Source organism: Caloenas nicobarica, chromosome 3 (genome assembly GCF_036013445.1).
Source record: "Caloenas nicobarica isolate bCalNic1 chromosome 3, bCalNic1.hap1, whole genome shotgun sequence".
NCBI lineage: Eukaryota > Metazoa > Chordata > Aves > Columbiformes > Columbidae > Caloenas > Caloenas nicobarica.
In genome coordinates this window covers 7761013-7775192 of record NC_088247.1, presented here as the reverse complement: position 1 = coordinate 7775192, position 14180 = coordinate 7761013, and the positions used below count along the sequence as shown (strand labels likewise).

The window sequence follows — 14180 nt, the reverse complement described above, 5'->3', positions numbered from 1 at the left end:
AAGTTGAGAGATATGAATAAAGTCAAATCTTAGCTATCTATAGGGATAGGTGAGTAGGAGGAAGGGATGGCATATGAATAAAGGAAGAGTACAGGTGAGCATGTATTGGGTTAGTCAGTGGTTTTATGTTGTGTTTCCCAACACATGGGAGACGGTGCATGACATTGTTCCTGAAATTCCCCGCCTGTGCTCCCAGAGATGCAGCTCTCAAGTGGGTATGCACATTGTGGGTATTGTCTCTGTCTACACTTCTGGCAAAGTTAATCCACACCCTGGATAATCAATCCACACAATCCACAGGCAAATAAAAGTAATAATAACATATTTATCACTTTCGAGGCCTTACTGAAAAATTACCAGGGAAAAGAATTTTGAGTCAGCCTGAAATAAATTTTGTGATCTTTTTGATTCTTTTAAGCAAGAAAAAAATCCTGAACTCATTTTCATTCATCTAAACATTTCACTTCTACAAATGACACCTTTTGTTTAGTTCTCACACTGTTTATTCATTCATTTTTAAAATATGCACCACTTGCATACAAAGATGTCATTTTGAAATTAAGAGCTAAAAGAATGTTTCAAAAATAGCAAGGGGAAATATTTGGACAGTTCTGTAAACTCCCTTCCCATTCTATTTATTTCGTTAAAACTATTTGTTAAAGTCAGCCTGGTATCATGAGTAACCTCTCCTATGCTTAAACTGTCGTGTTGGGCAAATCTACTGCTAGCTGAAATAATTTTCCTCAACTTTGTTGTAAAGTCAGAGGGAAACAGCTTCAGTGACTGGGAATAACTACGAAAGGGTGATGAAGGGAAAACCAGTAGTGAGTTGATTAGGAATAGACAAAGTCTTCCAAGTTAGCAATGAGGAAAGGAAAATCTTTTAGTATGATCCTGGAATGAATGGCAGAGCAGGGAACCACATAGTGCAGCAACACATGGTCCTTGGAAATTGTGTTTGTTTTTTCCCTCCTGCATAACCCCAGTCATTTTCTGTGCTCCTTGTCTGTGCTTGTACAATCCTGCAGATGACAAAACCAGTTCTGTGGTTTTGTGGTGCTCTTTGCCGGAGTGTAGTATATGCAGACAAGTATTCATTTAGAAACTTGTTTGAATGCATCTGTTCTTTGTATAAGTCAGAAGAAAAAAACATTCTTACATCTCGCATGAGAGGAATTATGCCTTACTCTCTCTCTTAAAAGACACGATTATTGCACAGCATGGTTTACAAGGGCTGTTCAAAACCCAGCAGTAATGTCCATCTGAGCCTTTCCCAGCTGATGTAGCACATGTGCACAGGGAAGTCCTGACTGTGAGTATAATTTAAACATTAGTTCTAGTGAGATCCAGTGAATGTACTGATAGTGAGGGGCAGGTGGGTTGTCACTAACCCAGAACTGGACATGTGATAGAACATGGCTCAGAGCCCCCAGGTTTGTGTCCTACGAGCTCTGTGCAGCTGCAATCCAGCCACATTAACTGGACTTTAATGCAGAGTTGTAGAAAACTCTCAAAGACCTAGCAGGAACCTGGAGCCACCTAACTCAGCGGTCCTCTTTATGATGAGATATATGGTCATGAAATATATATGGGATTATATCCTGGTGGTGCCCTTCATTGTGATTAATTATAAAGGGATTTAAGATTAACTAGTTTAGAGCCAGACCTCAGTATGTAGACATCTGAGGCAGGATTCAGTTACCCCCACATAAATGTGTCATTTGAGATGACCTGGGATGTTCACCTGGCTTCTAGGTGCTGCCCTAGAAGGGCGAAAGTTTTCCCTATGTCCCTTCTCATACCTGCCATCTCTGTGTAGATGTCTGTGTATGAGCAAATACCTCAAGTTTTAAGTGTCTGCTATGGGGAGAGCTGAATGACTCTCTAGGATCTGTCAACTAATGGCAGGATTCCGTTGTCTCAGTTTAGATGCATAGTGCTGCCTGAGATACTCTGAAGTGTCCAGTTTTTAGGTTCAGTTTTTAGAAATTAAAAATTTACCCTGCTTCCATGGATTTATTTGCAGGAACAGTGGTAGAGAAAAGTCCAACTGCTTATATAGGCATAGATTTACCAGACAGGGAGAAAAAAGGAAAGTTTAGAGGGCACATTGGTGCCTATATCTAAATTAAAACATTTTCCAAAACTTTGCTGTTGATTTCCTGCTGAACGTGCCCCACTGTCTCCATTTATACCACTGATCTTCCATGATCTCTGTTCTCCTAAAGCAAGAGGTTCTTGTGATATTTTTCCCTTTTGTATCAGCCACTCAGGCACCCATGTTTAAAAACTTTGCTTCAGGGCCAGTCATTAACACCTTGTCATTAACGTGGCTTTCCCAAGGCCACACAGCTATTGGGTGGCAGAGATAAAACCGTGCCACATTCCTTGGGGCCGATCCCTTGCAGCAACACCTGGACATCCATCCCGTTTGCTTCTCCTCCCAGGCAGATCAGGAGATGGCATCACTGCGTGCACGTTCATGCTCTCAGTCCCTCTCCATCCGGTATTACCTGTTCTCTTTGACACCCCTCGACTTCTGTTACTGCTTCTCTGGGCTGAGCCACTTGCTGGCACGCACGGCGGGAAGCTGAATGTGATGTCTCACGCTGCCAGGATTGCAGGGAAAGGAGGTGGATCAGGCAGCAAGTGAACACAGACCATCTCCCATCAGGACTGCTGTCAGAGTGGCTTTGCTTGCATGGCACTGATGGCATTATCGGAAAAGGACCTGACAGCTTCCTGAATTTAATACCTACAGATAAGTAGAAGCCAGGTGCATGTCTGTGATTTTATGGTGAGCTGTTTGCTTCTGGCCAGAAACAGATACCCAGGGAAAGGAGGCTGAAAACCTGTAATAGCTACAGTTAAACAATCATGTGGGTGATGGAGCTGGATCCTGTGCACCGACTTTTTCGTGCGTTTAAAACAATTAGCGTTTTGTGACTAGCGGGGGTGTCTGCCTCCGGATCAAGGTGTGGGGAGCACTCAGCAGCGAGCTGATAAGGGCTGAAAGGGTCTCTTTGAGCCTCCTGGAATTAGCTGCCTCCTTAGCTCCAGTCTTCAACAAATAAAATCAAATCATTAACCCATGTTCACTCACCTCTCCAAAGGGGAAATGGTGTCTGGGTGAAACACAATACGAGTGGGCTTCTGAAGGAAGTCATAAACTCAGGTTTGCCCTTCCCCGCGAAGGCTGGAGCGAAAGCACGTCTGTTTGCCAGGTGTGGATGGGTCGCTACAGCGTGACACCAGCAGAGGGTTGCCGGCTCTGCCTGTGTTTTCCAGTCCTTGTTACGAGCTTAGCTGAATCCACTGTTGATAAAGGCTCCTTTGATTTAAATAAGAAAAAGGAAACCTGACCATGTATTTGCTGTAGCGTAGGTGGGTGTGTCTAAGTGGTGACATGAAAGAGCAGGAGACGGGGGAGAGAAGATGCTGCCTGGATGCAGACAGGGTATGTGCTCAGCTGAAGCTACCTGAGAAGGTTCTGTTGCCCCCCAAAAAAGGAGAAAACTTGGGTGGCTTGCTGTTGAGCACCTCCAGATTTCTGAGAGCTGATGCTGACCTGGTGGGGTTAGGGCAGGGTAGGGCTGGGGCACATGCCTCATTCCTCATTCCCTTTCTGTTTCAAAGCAGAGAAGAAGAAAGGGAGATCGGCCACTTTCTACCCTCTAGACAACACTCCCTTCCTGCTCCCCGTGGATGAGACACAACTGCCGGCGCTCAACAGCAGCATGGAGCCCGTGGGCGTCAGCACGGAGATGGCCCTGCTCAGCAACATCCTAGCAGCCTATGCCTTCATCACCGGTAGGTCTTTGTAGACCCTCAAATGAGCCTCCGTTTCACAGTCACCTTAGGGCTAAATCTGCCTCTTTGAGCTGTTTCTATTTTTCATTCATCTCTCAGCAAATTCCCCCTTGAAAACCCTGACCAGGGCAGCTCTAGCAGACAGTATATAACAGGGTTTATTGTGCTCTGCTTTCCACTGGATTTACTCTCGTCTGAAGTTAAATACAATGTAATCTTATATGTGGTATTATTCCTAATGCTCCATTTTCCTGGAGATCAAAGCCTGGCTCATTAGGGAGTCAAGCTTGTTGTCCTGTAATTTGGAAAATAAGCAGCACTCAGATCATTACCCTGCTTAAGAGAATTTGGCTTATCTTCAGTAGAAGTGTGAAGATGAAGTAACTTGAGAGTCTGCTTAATTGTATATTTAAATCTAGTTTAGAGTAAGATTTCCTTGGATCACAGTTTATTTTTCACCCACGTGTACCTTTTAAGTAGCAGAGGAACAGTCTTCTAATAAGATTCACTTTAAAAGTTGAAATAAAGATTATGTGCCCTATTGAGTGCTTGGGGTCAATACCATTGATAGCAAAAAGTACAGTAGAGACAGGTGACGTAGTGCAAATATTTCCCATCCCATAATTGCGTGAGGTACCTTGTCAGCAATAGGGATTGAGTTGGAGGACCTAATAAAAAAAAAGGAAACGTGCTGGCTGAATAGCATCAGATATACTAATTCGGCATATTTTAGGCCAATCTTTGCTGCTTTCCACAGAATGAGGCCCTTGGTTTCTGTGTAACTATCCTCCCCCCCACCCTGAGGCAGGACGAGCTGTTTGTGGTCACTTTTTCTTATGCAGAGTGTTCGACATTTGTTTAATGAAAAGTTTGTGTGCCTATTACCTTGCAATGTTTATTGCCAAGTAATATTACCTTGCTAGCAATATTAATGTGTTGCTCCTTTACTACATGCTGTTAATAATTCTATGTACTGTGGCCAGTCTGCTAGCACCACTGTAGAGCAATTATGCTATTCTGGAGCACTGAGGTCTATATAACTAAAACTCCAATATTTGTGAGGTAGCTTTTCGTGTCTGTGTGCCACTCAATCTGCTAATTCATTAAACACTAATGTATGCTTGGTGCCTTGCTCTTGCTGAAATACCACTGTGCTGCTACAGACAAGTATATGAACTTGAAACAAATAACTTGGGCTTTGCATTTTGGAATTACTGAGTAGATTGGTAAGAGTGTTTCTGCACATTTAGTGGATGGTCCTTCTAAAAGGACCATGAACGGTGAATCCAAATTTCTACCCTTCTGCACGTCCAATGGTGACATCAGGATCCATCTTTTCATGACATCTTTAAGAAGCAGGTAGCTTAAGTGCAATTAGTAGTGTTCTTCACAAAAGATAGTTGAGTAAGATATATTTTTTTCTTGCACGCGCTTCTCTAAGGAAAGATTAGAAAAAGCAAACTTTAAAGGAGTTTTCTGTCTATCACACTTCTCCCGCCCTCTTACCTACAGCTGCCATTTTTGACATGAAAATACCTGCTTTCCCAACCTGACTATAAAATGAAATGTTGTTAATATTATTTTCCCCATCTGAACAGTAACAGGTAGCAGAAGACTGTAGGATTTCTGGTTAGGGACAGTTGGGACTGTGATTCAGGGCTGATGATGATACCCCATGGACTTTGTTTCTATTTACCACAGCAGAACTCTTCGACTCTGCATTCGTTTTGTAGGGCACAAGGCCTCAATTCATCCCCTTCACAAGGTGTCAGTCTTGGCAGGAGCCTCTAGATTTTACTGTAGCACAAATAATAAATAAGGATGGCTTTAACTGTCTTGTCGTTGTGGGATTTGCTTGCCCTCTCATGGTGTGGTCTCCATGTGATTGTAGAATCATAGAACTGTAGAATAGTTTGGGTTGAAAAGGACCTTAAAGATGATATAGTTCCAACCCCCTTCCATGGGCAGGGATACCTTCTACTAGACCAGGTTGCTCAAAGTCCCATCCGACCTGGTCTTGAACACTTCCAGGCATGGGGCATCCACAACTTCTCTGGGCAACCTGTTCAGTAGCTCGCCACCCTCACAGTGAAGATGAGGTGTTCACAGTTACTGGATATCAAATAATCAATAAAACTCAGACCTTACGACTTCCCAGTTTCCAGGTTTTCAGTGATGAGATCAGGAACTTGTTTCTCATGCTTTCCAGTGCACATAACCATGGCTGTTAGATGGGTTTTAGTCTCAATAATACATATGTTCATTTTGTTATTTATTACAAAACACTTGATGCCTGTCCCATGGATTGAAACGGCAGATGCCATAAACCATTTTTATCTGCTGCATGTAATTTAGTCCTCTGCTTTTAGCAGAGAGGATGGATTTGGCATGGTTTATTTTGGTATATGTGAATATGGAGAGGTTTTAGATTATAAGTTCAAAGACAAGCTGTATCACAGGGCACAAATATCATCTGCACAAAACTAGAGCACTGCAAAGCCATCCCCCTTCTTACTGCAGATTTTGAGCAGCAAAACAGTTGGAAATTTTTGTGCTTGCCTGAGTTTGGGGCCCTGAAGGCGGCTTAAGCCACAGCAGCTGTTGATGTCCATAGAGGAGTCATTATAGTGGCTCAGGAGAGGCAGGATATTGGGTGGCCAGGGAGGGCTGGTTCTGGTTCATACATCTTCCCACCACTCCTGACCACAGCCTTGGTGCCAAAGGGAAACATTACTGCAAGAACCGCTCTGTTTCATAACACTAAAAACGTCCCTCAGGTAAACTCTGCAGACTGAAAGTGCTGTATTCAGGGCTTCCCTGTGCTGATGAGTTGGCTTCAAAACAGAACTTTGCAAGAAAAAAATTGTAAATAGGCCGAGGCAACATATAAAGGCATTTTTGTGTTGGGGCAAAGCGTTGTGTATACCCTCAGACCCACTCCACGGAAAAGGAGATACGGGCACTTGGTATTTCATGGGTAAAGCACATGCTTGAAAGGATGATCCACTTGTACTATTAATGCTTTTCCTGATTCCTGGAAGTGGGTGTCTTGTAGTCTGGGGAGAGCATCCACAAATCAGTGGTATCCCCTCTCTGCTCAGTAGTGTTCACATTTTCTGCACAAAATGGCAGGTTTGAGTCACTGGCACTGTTGACATGTGCAGAGTCTTGCAGTGCACAGAGCCAACATTAGTGAAAGCCTCTGTGCTCATTTCCACCATCTTTTTTGACTGATGTTCCCATACAAAAGTTGGAAATGTTCCTATTGAGGAGTGAAGTATCACAGCAGAGCAGGAAGCAAAGCCTCTTTGCAGGACTATTGGTTTTCACCATCAAATGTGTATGCAGCAATCATTAGGGTTAGGAGTATCCAAGCCAGTTAGATGTTAGTCTTATCCCAGTTTCCAGAACCTTGAAAACAACATTTCTTCAGAAACAGGGAGAAAGAGTGAACAATGTCAATGAGGAGTGAATTTATCAGCTGATCAAACAATAAATATTTAGAGCTCAGTCCTGCGAAACACTCAGGGATGCCCTTAATTTTAAAGCTGATTTTCTTTGTAGAATTAGGTTTTTAATGATATGCAATCTCTGCCTGAAAAACCTCAGATCTGTTATTTGTTATGGACCTGTTCCAAAACCTATCTGAGCCTTTGGAAAGACTTCACCAGTCTCAGTGGCAGCTGGAACTGTCTTTGCAGTCACAGTCCACCAGCAAGACCAGAACCATCCCTCATGGTTATATAAATATTAAACCTCGTATCAGAGCACTTCCAGTGCCTCCCTTTGGACAGGGGACTTCTTCCCGTCTTGTTGTTGCATTCAGGCTGAAGTAGCTGGAGGGAAACATCCACAAATCCCTGTTTTATTCTTCTTCCACAAGCAAGGCATTGCTGCCAAGTTATTAACACGGGGCTTTTGAAAAACAAGCCAGGGGAGATCATTCCAACTTCTAGACTGCTTGGCCTGAGCCTTATTAACAAGGGGCTCCTGGAGAGCTTCCGCTGTTCTACCAGGGGATTTCGGCAGCTTGTGGGGCTAACTGTAAATTCCCTAGAAGATATTGCTCCTACTGTTTGTCTGGCCATGCTTAATGCTGAACCTTTTACTGGGGCCCTCTGAAATTTTCTTCCCCACCAAGGTTTCTGAACACATGAAGCCATCACAGGAAACCAGCAGTGTTAATGCCCAGATTGGTTTTTATTTATTGAAACAATTTATTATAATAGCAATAAGAACCTTGGCCTGGGGCATTTCCTGAGGAATTAACGGCAGTCTGGGCTGATGCTCCCAGCAGATTGTTAGCCCTCAGGAAACAGGCTCCGTAATTGCTGTTGGTTTGGTTGGAAAAACAAAATAAAATGTGTTTCTAATTTTTGGCCAGTTTGAGCACCTAGAAAATGGTGGCTTTTGTATAGAGGGTTATAAAGAGCGTATATCTTTTGTCTGCATGGATTAAATTCCAGCTTGAATCAGTGACATTTTCGTCAATGCTTTTAGTCATGAAAGAGAAATACCAGGAAAGGGAAAAGTAACCCCAGCTAAAGAAACTAACAGCAACTGGGTCCTGCAGAAGTTTAGGAGAAAAACTTAGCTCTGAGCTGTCATCCACAGCAGTGGAAGGAAAAGCTACAGTGGTCAAAATCCATGTGTTAATGGGTGTACTCACACACACGAATGCATATGAAAATTATGTTAACTCCTGTTACTGATGTCCATACACATTTAAAGAGTTTGTTTTTTTTTTTTTTCAAATATAATGAGTATTTTGATGGGCCTCGGTGTCGGTATGATGATCAAATCTAGGCTATTGCTGACTTGTCTGCTTCAACTGAGAAAAAGCAGAGCCCGTGGCTTTTAGCTTAAGTTGCTCTTTCTACTGTGAAAAAAAGAAGATGTTGCTGTGCAAGTGGATTGTGTGTATGATAAATGCCAAAATTGCAGTTGAATGTAGGGTTACAGCTCAGTGAGGAAGTCCAGACAGTGTCTCGAATGTTGACAGATTATCCATAGGAGCTCATAAATGCCACCAGAGCCCAAAGATTCAATTACAAGCTATCACACTGCATGAAGGGCTGTACGTACAAGCACAAGCAGGGGATGAAAAATAGTTGCTTAAGTAGCAATCGAAGTGCAGCTTGCTCATGAGCTGCATACAGTAGCCTGGAAAAAGGAACGTGGAGGAGAAAGGAAAAGCAGGACATGGACAAAAACAGGGGAACAGAAATGACGTGTCTGTCTAAGGTTGCAGTCCATGTGTTTGTTGGGGGTTTTTTTGGTGGTGTGTTTTTTTTTTTTTTTTTTTTTTTTTTTTAATGAGTTGCTTTAAAAGAGTGAGCAGTGGAACTAATGCAACCAAATCAAGCCCATGTATGCACAGGAACATGATGCTCAGGGAAGTGTGCCTGGCATCCCGTCAGCCAGGCAGAGCAAGTATCTTCCAGGACAAGCAGATCAGTTCTGCTCATTTGTCCTTCCCACACTCTGTGTGTCCTCCTTAGGCCCACTTGCAGAGAAAGTTTTGCAATTACAGTCCTGAGTTATATTGCATACGGAGGTAAAAGCAATATTGGGTTGTGATTCTACTTTTTCTGCGGTTTCCAAATCTCTGGGTTTACACCACTTTACTCTTCAAACAGTACCAGATGGGCAGCAGCTTTGCTGCTGTTTTAATTTGAGTTCCGCCCCTTGAGTTCAGAATTACTACTAACTTCACGGGAGCCAGGACTTCACTCAGCCATACTGCTACAAGAGCCAATGGTACATCCTTCATGTGTGCTCTGGTATCTCCGCTTTTACCTTTGGATTTTTTCTGTATCACTTTTGTCAAAGCTTAAAACTTCTGGCTTTGGTGTCACTTAAGCTTCCAATTACTGCTGTGTTTCTCTCCTCTTTATTTTTCTGGACTTGTTGACTGCATCTCCTGCAGTTCTCTCCTCCCTCCTTTTTTTTGGAGACTTTCTTCAACCTTTGTTTTTTTTTTCCCCATGCTGTCCACACTTACTACTCTAGCAACAGTCTTGTGTTTTATTAGCCAGATTTCAGACTATCATGGCATCTTTCTCCACCTTGACCTCTCAGTCACCTTTTGAGAGTTGTTTGGTAGGAGAAAAGTGAGAAGCACAAAGGTGTTTCATCTGTCTAACTGTTCCATGAACACCTCCAGGCATTCGACCTTGAACCACGCATAAGTCAGTGTTCTGGTTCTGACCACAGAATTAGAGAATAATTTAGGCTGGAAGGGATCTCCACGGGTGACTTGGTCCAACCCCCTACTCAGAACATGTCCAACTTCAAATTTAGAGCCAAGTTTTGAAGTTAGAGCAGGGTCTTGTCCTGTCAAGTTTTGAATATCTCCAAATGGTTTCCAGTTGACCTTCTGCAAACTTTTCTTTAAGGAATTCAGCTGGAGAGGGCAGTTTCTAAAAGCACAGTGTGGTGAAGTGGAGGTAGAGTGGAGTCTTTTAGTTATGAAGATCTCCTGGGACCAAATGTCAGACTGGTGGGGACAGTTACAGCTCCATCAGTGAGTTCAAGGGAATAGGACTCATCTGAGGAACTCACTCCATCCTTGAACTCAGGACTTCCAGCAGACACAGTGGAGTAGAGCTGGCCTTGACACTTCTGCTTGATTCATCTTCACCCATTCACTATACCTATAAACTGAAATGATTCAGCCCAGGGAAACTGCAGTAACAACATTTGTCATAATTATGCTTCTAAATAGTCCCATGAACCAGGAAAAAAAAAAAAAGGTAGTAAATAAACAAGATGACCTAGTTGAAAAGGCATTGTGTGTCCTTTGGAGACTTCTTATATGACCTCTGAAATGTGGCTTTGCAGGATTCACCCTGTCAGTGCACTGACTCCAGCTATGCTTGTGTAGCACAGACACACGTTTTGGTGGCCTGGGTGGAAAGCCAGCACACTTGCCTTAGATAAGCAAATGAAACCTATGAATAAATAATATGCATTTTTCCATGCTGCAAGGCTTCCCATTTCAGCTGGATCACAGCACAGAGAGCGTATAAAGCTTTGTAATCGTCTTTATTCCTCGTATGATGATAATGGATGCGACAGAGAGATGCATCTAGCTGCTGCTGGCTGTGCAGCAGCCCGGTGTCAACCCTGCTCGCACAGCCACAAGAATTAGCATTTAATTCTGCGGGCTGCTCTTTCCCCTTCCAGACAACTCCAAGACACGACTGCAGCGAACCCACATTCTGCATGTGGGCAAGGGCCTTGGCAGCAAATCCACCACTTAAATTCCCCTCCCTGATTTCCCTGGGGCAGGAGGCAAAGGAGGGTGTGGAAGTAAAGCAACCATTAGAAACTCCACCCCACCAGAGACCAAGGCTGGTGTGTGCACAGAGGAGCTGCGTGTGTTTTGTTCTTTTAATCTAGAGTCGCAGAATCATTTTGGTTGGAAGAGACCCTCAAGATTGAGTCCAACCATTAACCTAACACTGGCACTAAACCATGTTCCTAAGAACCTCATATATGTGTCCTTTAAACCCCTCCAGGGATGGTGACTCCACCACTTCCCCGGGCAGACTGTTCCAATGCCCGACAAACCTTTCCGTGAAGAAATTTTTCCTAATACCCAATCTAAACCCCCAACCTTTAAGATTTGTTCTTGACAATCATTTCCTTTCTCCTCTCAGAAAACCCCGAGCGAGCCGCTCTGTATTTTGTCTCCGGAGTGTGCATTGGACTTGTCTTGACCCTGCTGGCCCTGGTGCTAAGGGTGTCCTGCCGAACAGACTGCAAACGCTCCTCCACCAAAAAACCTCCTCGGGAGCGGGAGAGCGACAGCGACAGCAGCGACAGCGATGACGATTCGGACACCACGTCGGACCTGTCGGCCCGCAGGCACCGCAGGTTTGAGAGGACTTTGAACATGAACGTCTTCACTTCAGCGGAGGAGCTGGAGCGAGCCCAGCGGCTGGAGGAGCGGGAGCGCATCATTCGGGAGATCTGGATGAATGGCCAGCCTGACATCCCAGGGACCAGGAGCCTCAATCGTTACTACTAAGCAATGGGAAGTCCAACCATCCTGCCCTGCGCCCTAGGGCTCCTCCACGTGTGATAGAGGAGAGGGAGGGAATGAATATTACATGGGAGTCTCTCCTTTTCTTTTCAGGCATGGAGCAGTGTGGATGGACAGCAATAAACCTTCCCCCGGTCTCCCTGACATATTGCTCTCTCTGCTGTCCTCTTCACGGACACTTTCTGGTTACAACAGAGGTGGTTGCCAACTTCATTTCTTAGTAGCAGGCAAGAAGGTGACAATTATAGTCCTCCCATGTGGGACATGGGATTTAGCATGCTGTGGTTTGAGTGCTCCTCTCTGGCTGGGGAGAGAGGTTGCCCAGGTTTTGGTGTTAATTTGGGATTTTTTGATTTCCCTTTCCTGAGGACTGCGGGAGAATTGTGAACAAAACAACAAATCTGGAAAGGTGATTTGGGAAGGGAGGGGGAAGTGCATCCTGACCGATTGTCTTGTGACTTCAGAAGCCATGAGATTAACCTAATTAAAACCCAACTGCAAATATGACTTGTTAAGAACTGAGAGATGGGGGAGGGAGATTCTTCCATCGTGATATCATCTCGGTGCTTGGATGTTTGCCATAGTGTATTCAGTTATTTATGGCTGTCTTTTTATCTTCCTTTTCAATGGGAACATTTTTTTTTTTTTACTGACACCTCAGGGATAAAATCCTATTATTTTTTTGAGTCTATTCTCCCTGCTGGCCCTGTCAAACACAACCCAACCCACCTCCTACAGTGAAATTATGGTAATATAAGAGATGTGTCAGTGACTAGTGAGAAGTTAACAACCTCAAAGAGGTTGAAAAGGCTTTTCTTTTTGTTTTGTTTTAAATATATATATATATATTTGAAGATGCTGCACAGGAATGTGCCTTATTCTTTTTTTGTTTTTGTTGTTGTTAAACTACAGTTTTCCTATGGATAGCAATGCACAATGTTTTATATATTTTATTAAAAAAAATTAAAAAAGAAAAGGTCTATGTTTACCAGAGGAAAATGGAGGCAGAAGAAGCCACATATGACAACAGAATGGATAATAAATGCTAAATAAACTCTGGTTTGCTTCAATACATTTGAATTTGAATCCTGACTTTTGGCATAGGTGTTGCTCAAGGGAGATGCTTTGGAAGAGTAGCACACCTCTGCAGCCAATCAAGACTGACATCTTTTGCATGCAGGAACCTGGAGGCACTTTTTCCTTTGGCTGCAGCCTGTCTGTCTACTTCTGTGGTGCACATGGGCAGGAGCAGCTGAGCAACGTGTCGGTTCTCAAGGGGCTATCCCAAAGCCTACCTGCACCAAACGAAAGAGTTCCAGTCCTTTCATGATGCTTTGAGTCTGTTCCTTAGACCCAAATCGTACCTGAGGCAGAAACAAATGTTAAATGAACCAAAAAGAAAAAAAAAAAAAAAGAAAAAAGTGAAATATATTTTATTGCTGCTTCAGTTGTCCCATGGAGTGTTCAATGGGATATCATCACCCTACTCACTATCTACGTGCTTGTTAGTCACTCCCAAGCACCAGTTCACATCCGTCATAAAACCTGATGCTTTTTCAAGTCTGCACAAGCCTGCATGAGTTTGGGATGTTCTCAGTCATTTAGGCATGCTTATGTCTTAAGAGTTCACAAAATTCTGGCAAAGCAAATAATGACCAAAAGCTCTGAATGCCCAGAGTTTTCACCTAGCCTCGAGGAGAGATGAAGATGGGCGGAACAGCCTACAAGACAACTGGGGATGTTAGATAGTGGTTGCAAGGGTTCTCATTGTATTCCAAACATCTGCATAGTGGGGACAGACCCCTGTCACCAAGGGCCTTCTTGGCACTCTTTGGGGTCACTGTGGGGGTCCTTCTCTGGCTGAGGAAAGCTGCATTTGAAGTGCCCACAACTACTTCTCCTGACTCCTGCAGAGTAAGAGCAAAGTTGAGTAACTGCAACTGGTGGTAATGGTAATGTCAGAGATAAGGCTGGCAGGTTAGGTCAGAGATAAGGCTGGCAGGTTAGAGGTGGCTTCAGCTGGGAGGACAATACCAGGACTGCAGAGCAATTCCTGGTCCTGGACCCATGAAGGTTCAAATGGAAAGACTCAGTATTGACTTGAGATGTAATTTTGCATTAAAAAATTTGTCGTGTTTAGAAATAAAGCAAGAGGCAGGTCTCAAACGCTGTCTGTGTCACCAGATGCTGTCCTTTAGCCAGAATGTTGAAGGTGCTCTGCTGAGGGTGTCAAGGAGCAAAATGACAGGATGAGGTCAGTGGGATCAGTTTTGTTGGCTGTGTGTTTCCCCCATAACAAGAAGCAGCCCCTCAACCTTGG

The 14180-nt window shown here is 43.8% G+C and overlaps 1 protein-coding gene across 2 annotated transcripts in view; it reads left to right on the top strand.

The window, feature by feature from the left end:
• EVA1A (eva-1 homolog A, regulator of programmed cell death) overlaps nucleotides 1–12627 on the top strand; it is a 214126-nt gene extending 201499 nt beyond the window's left edge. For both annotated transcript variants that reach the window (XM_065632205.1, XM_065632206.1), the window contains 2 exons: nucleotides 3637–3810; nucleotides 11475–12627. In XM_065632205.1, coding sequence (XP_065488277.1) covers nucleotides 3637–3810; nucleotides 11475–11845 — 545 coding nt within the window. In that variant the 3' untranslated portion in view covers nucleotides 11846–12627. The remainder of the gene's footprint in view (nucleotides 1–3636; nucleotides 3811–11474) is intronic.
• The last annotated feature ends 1553 nt before the right edge of the window (nucleotides 12628–14180 follow it).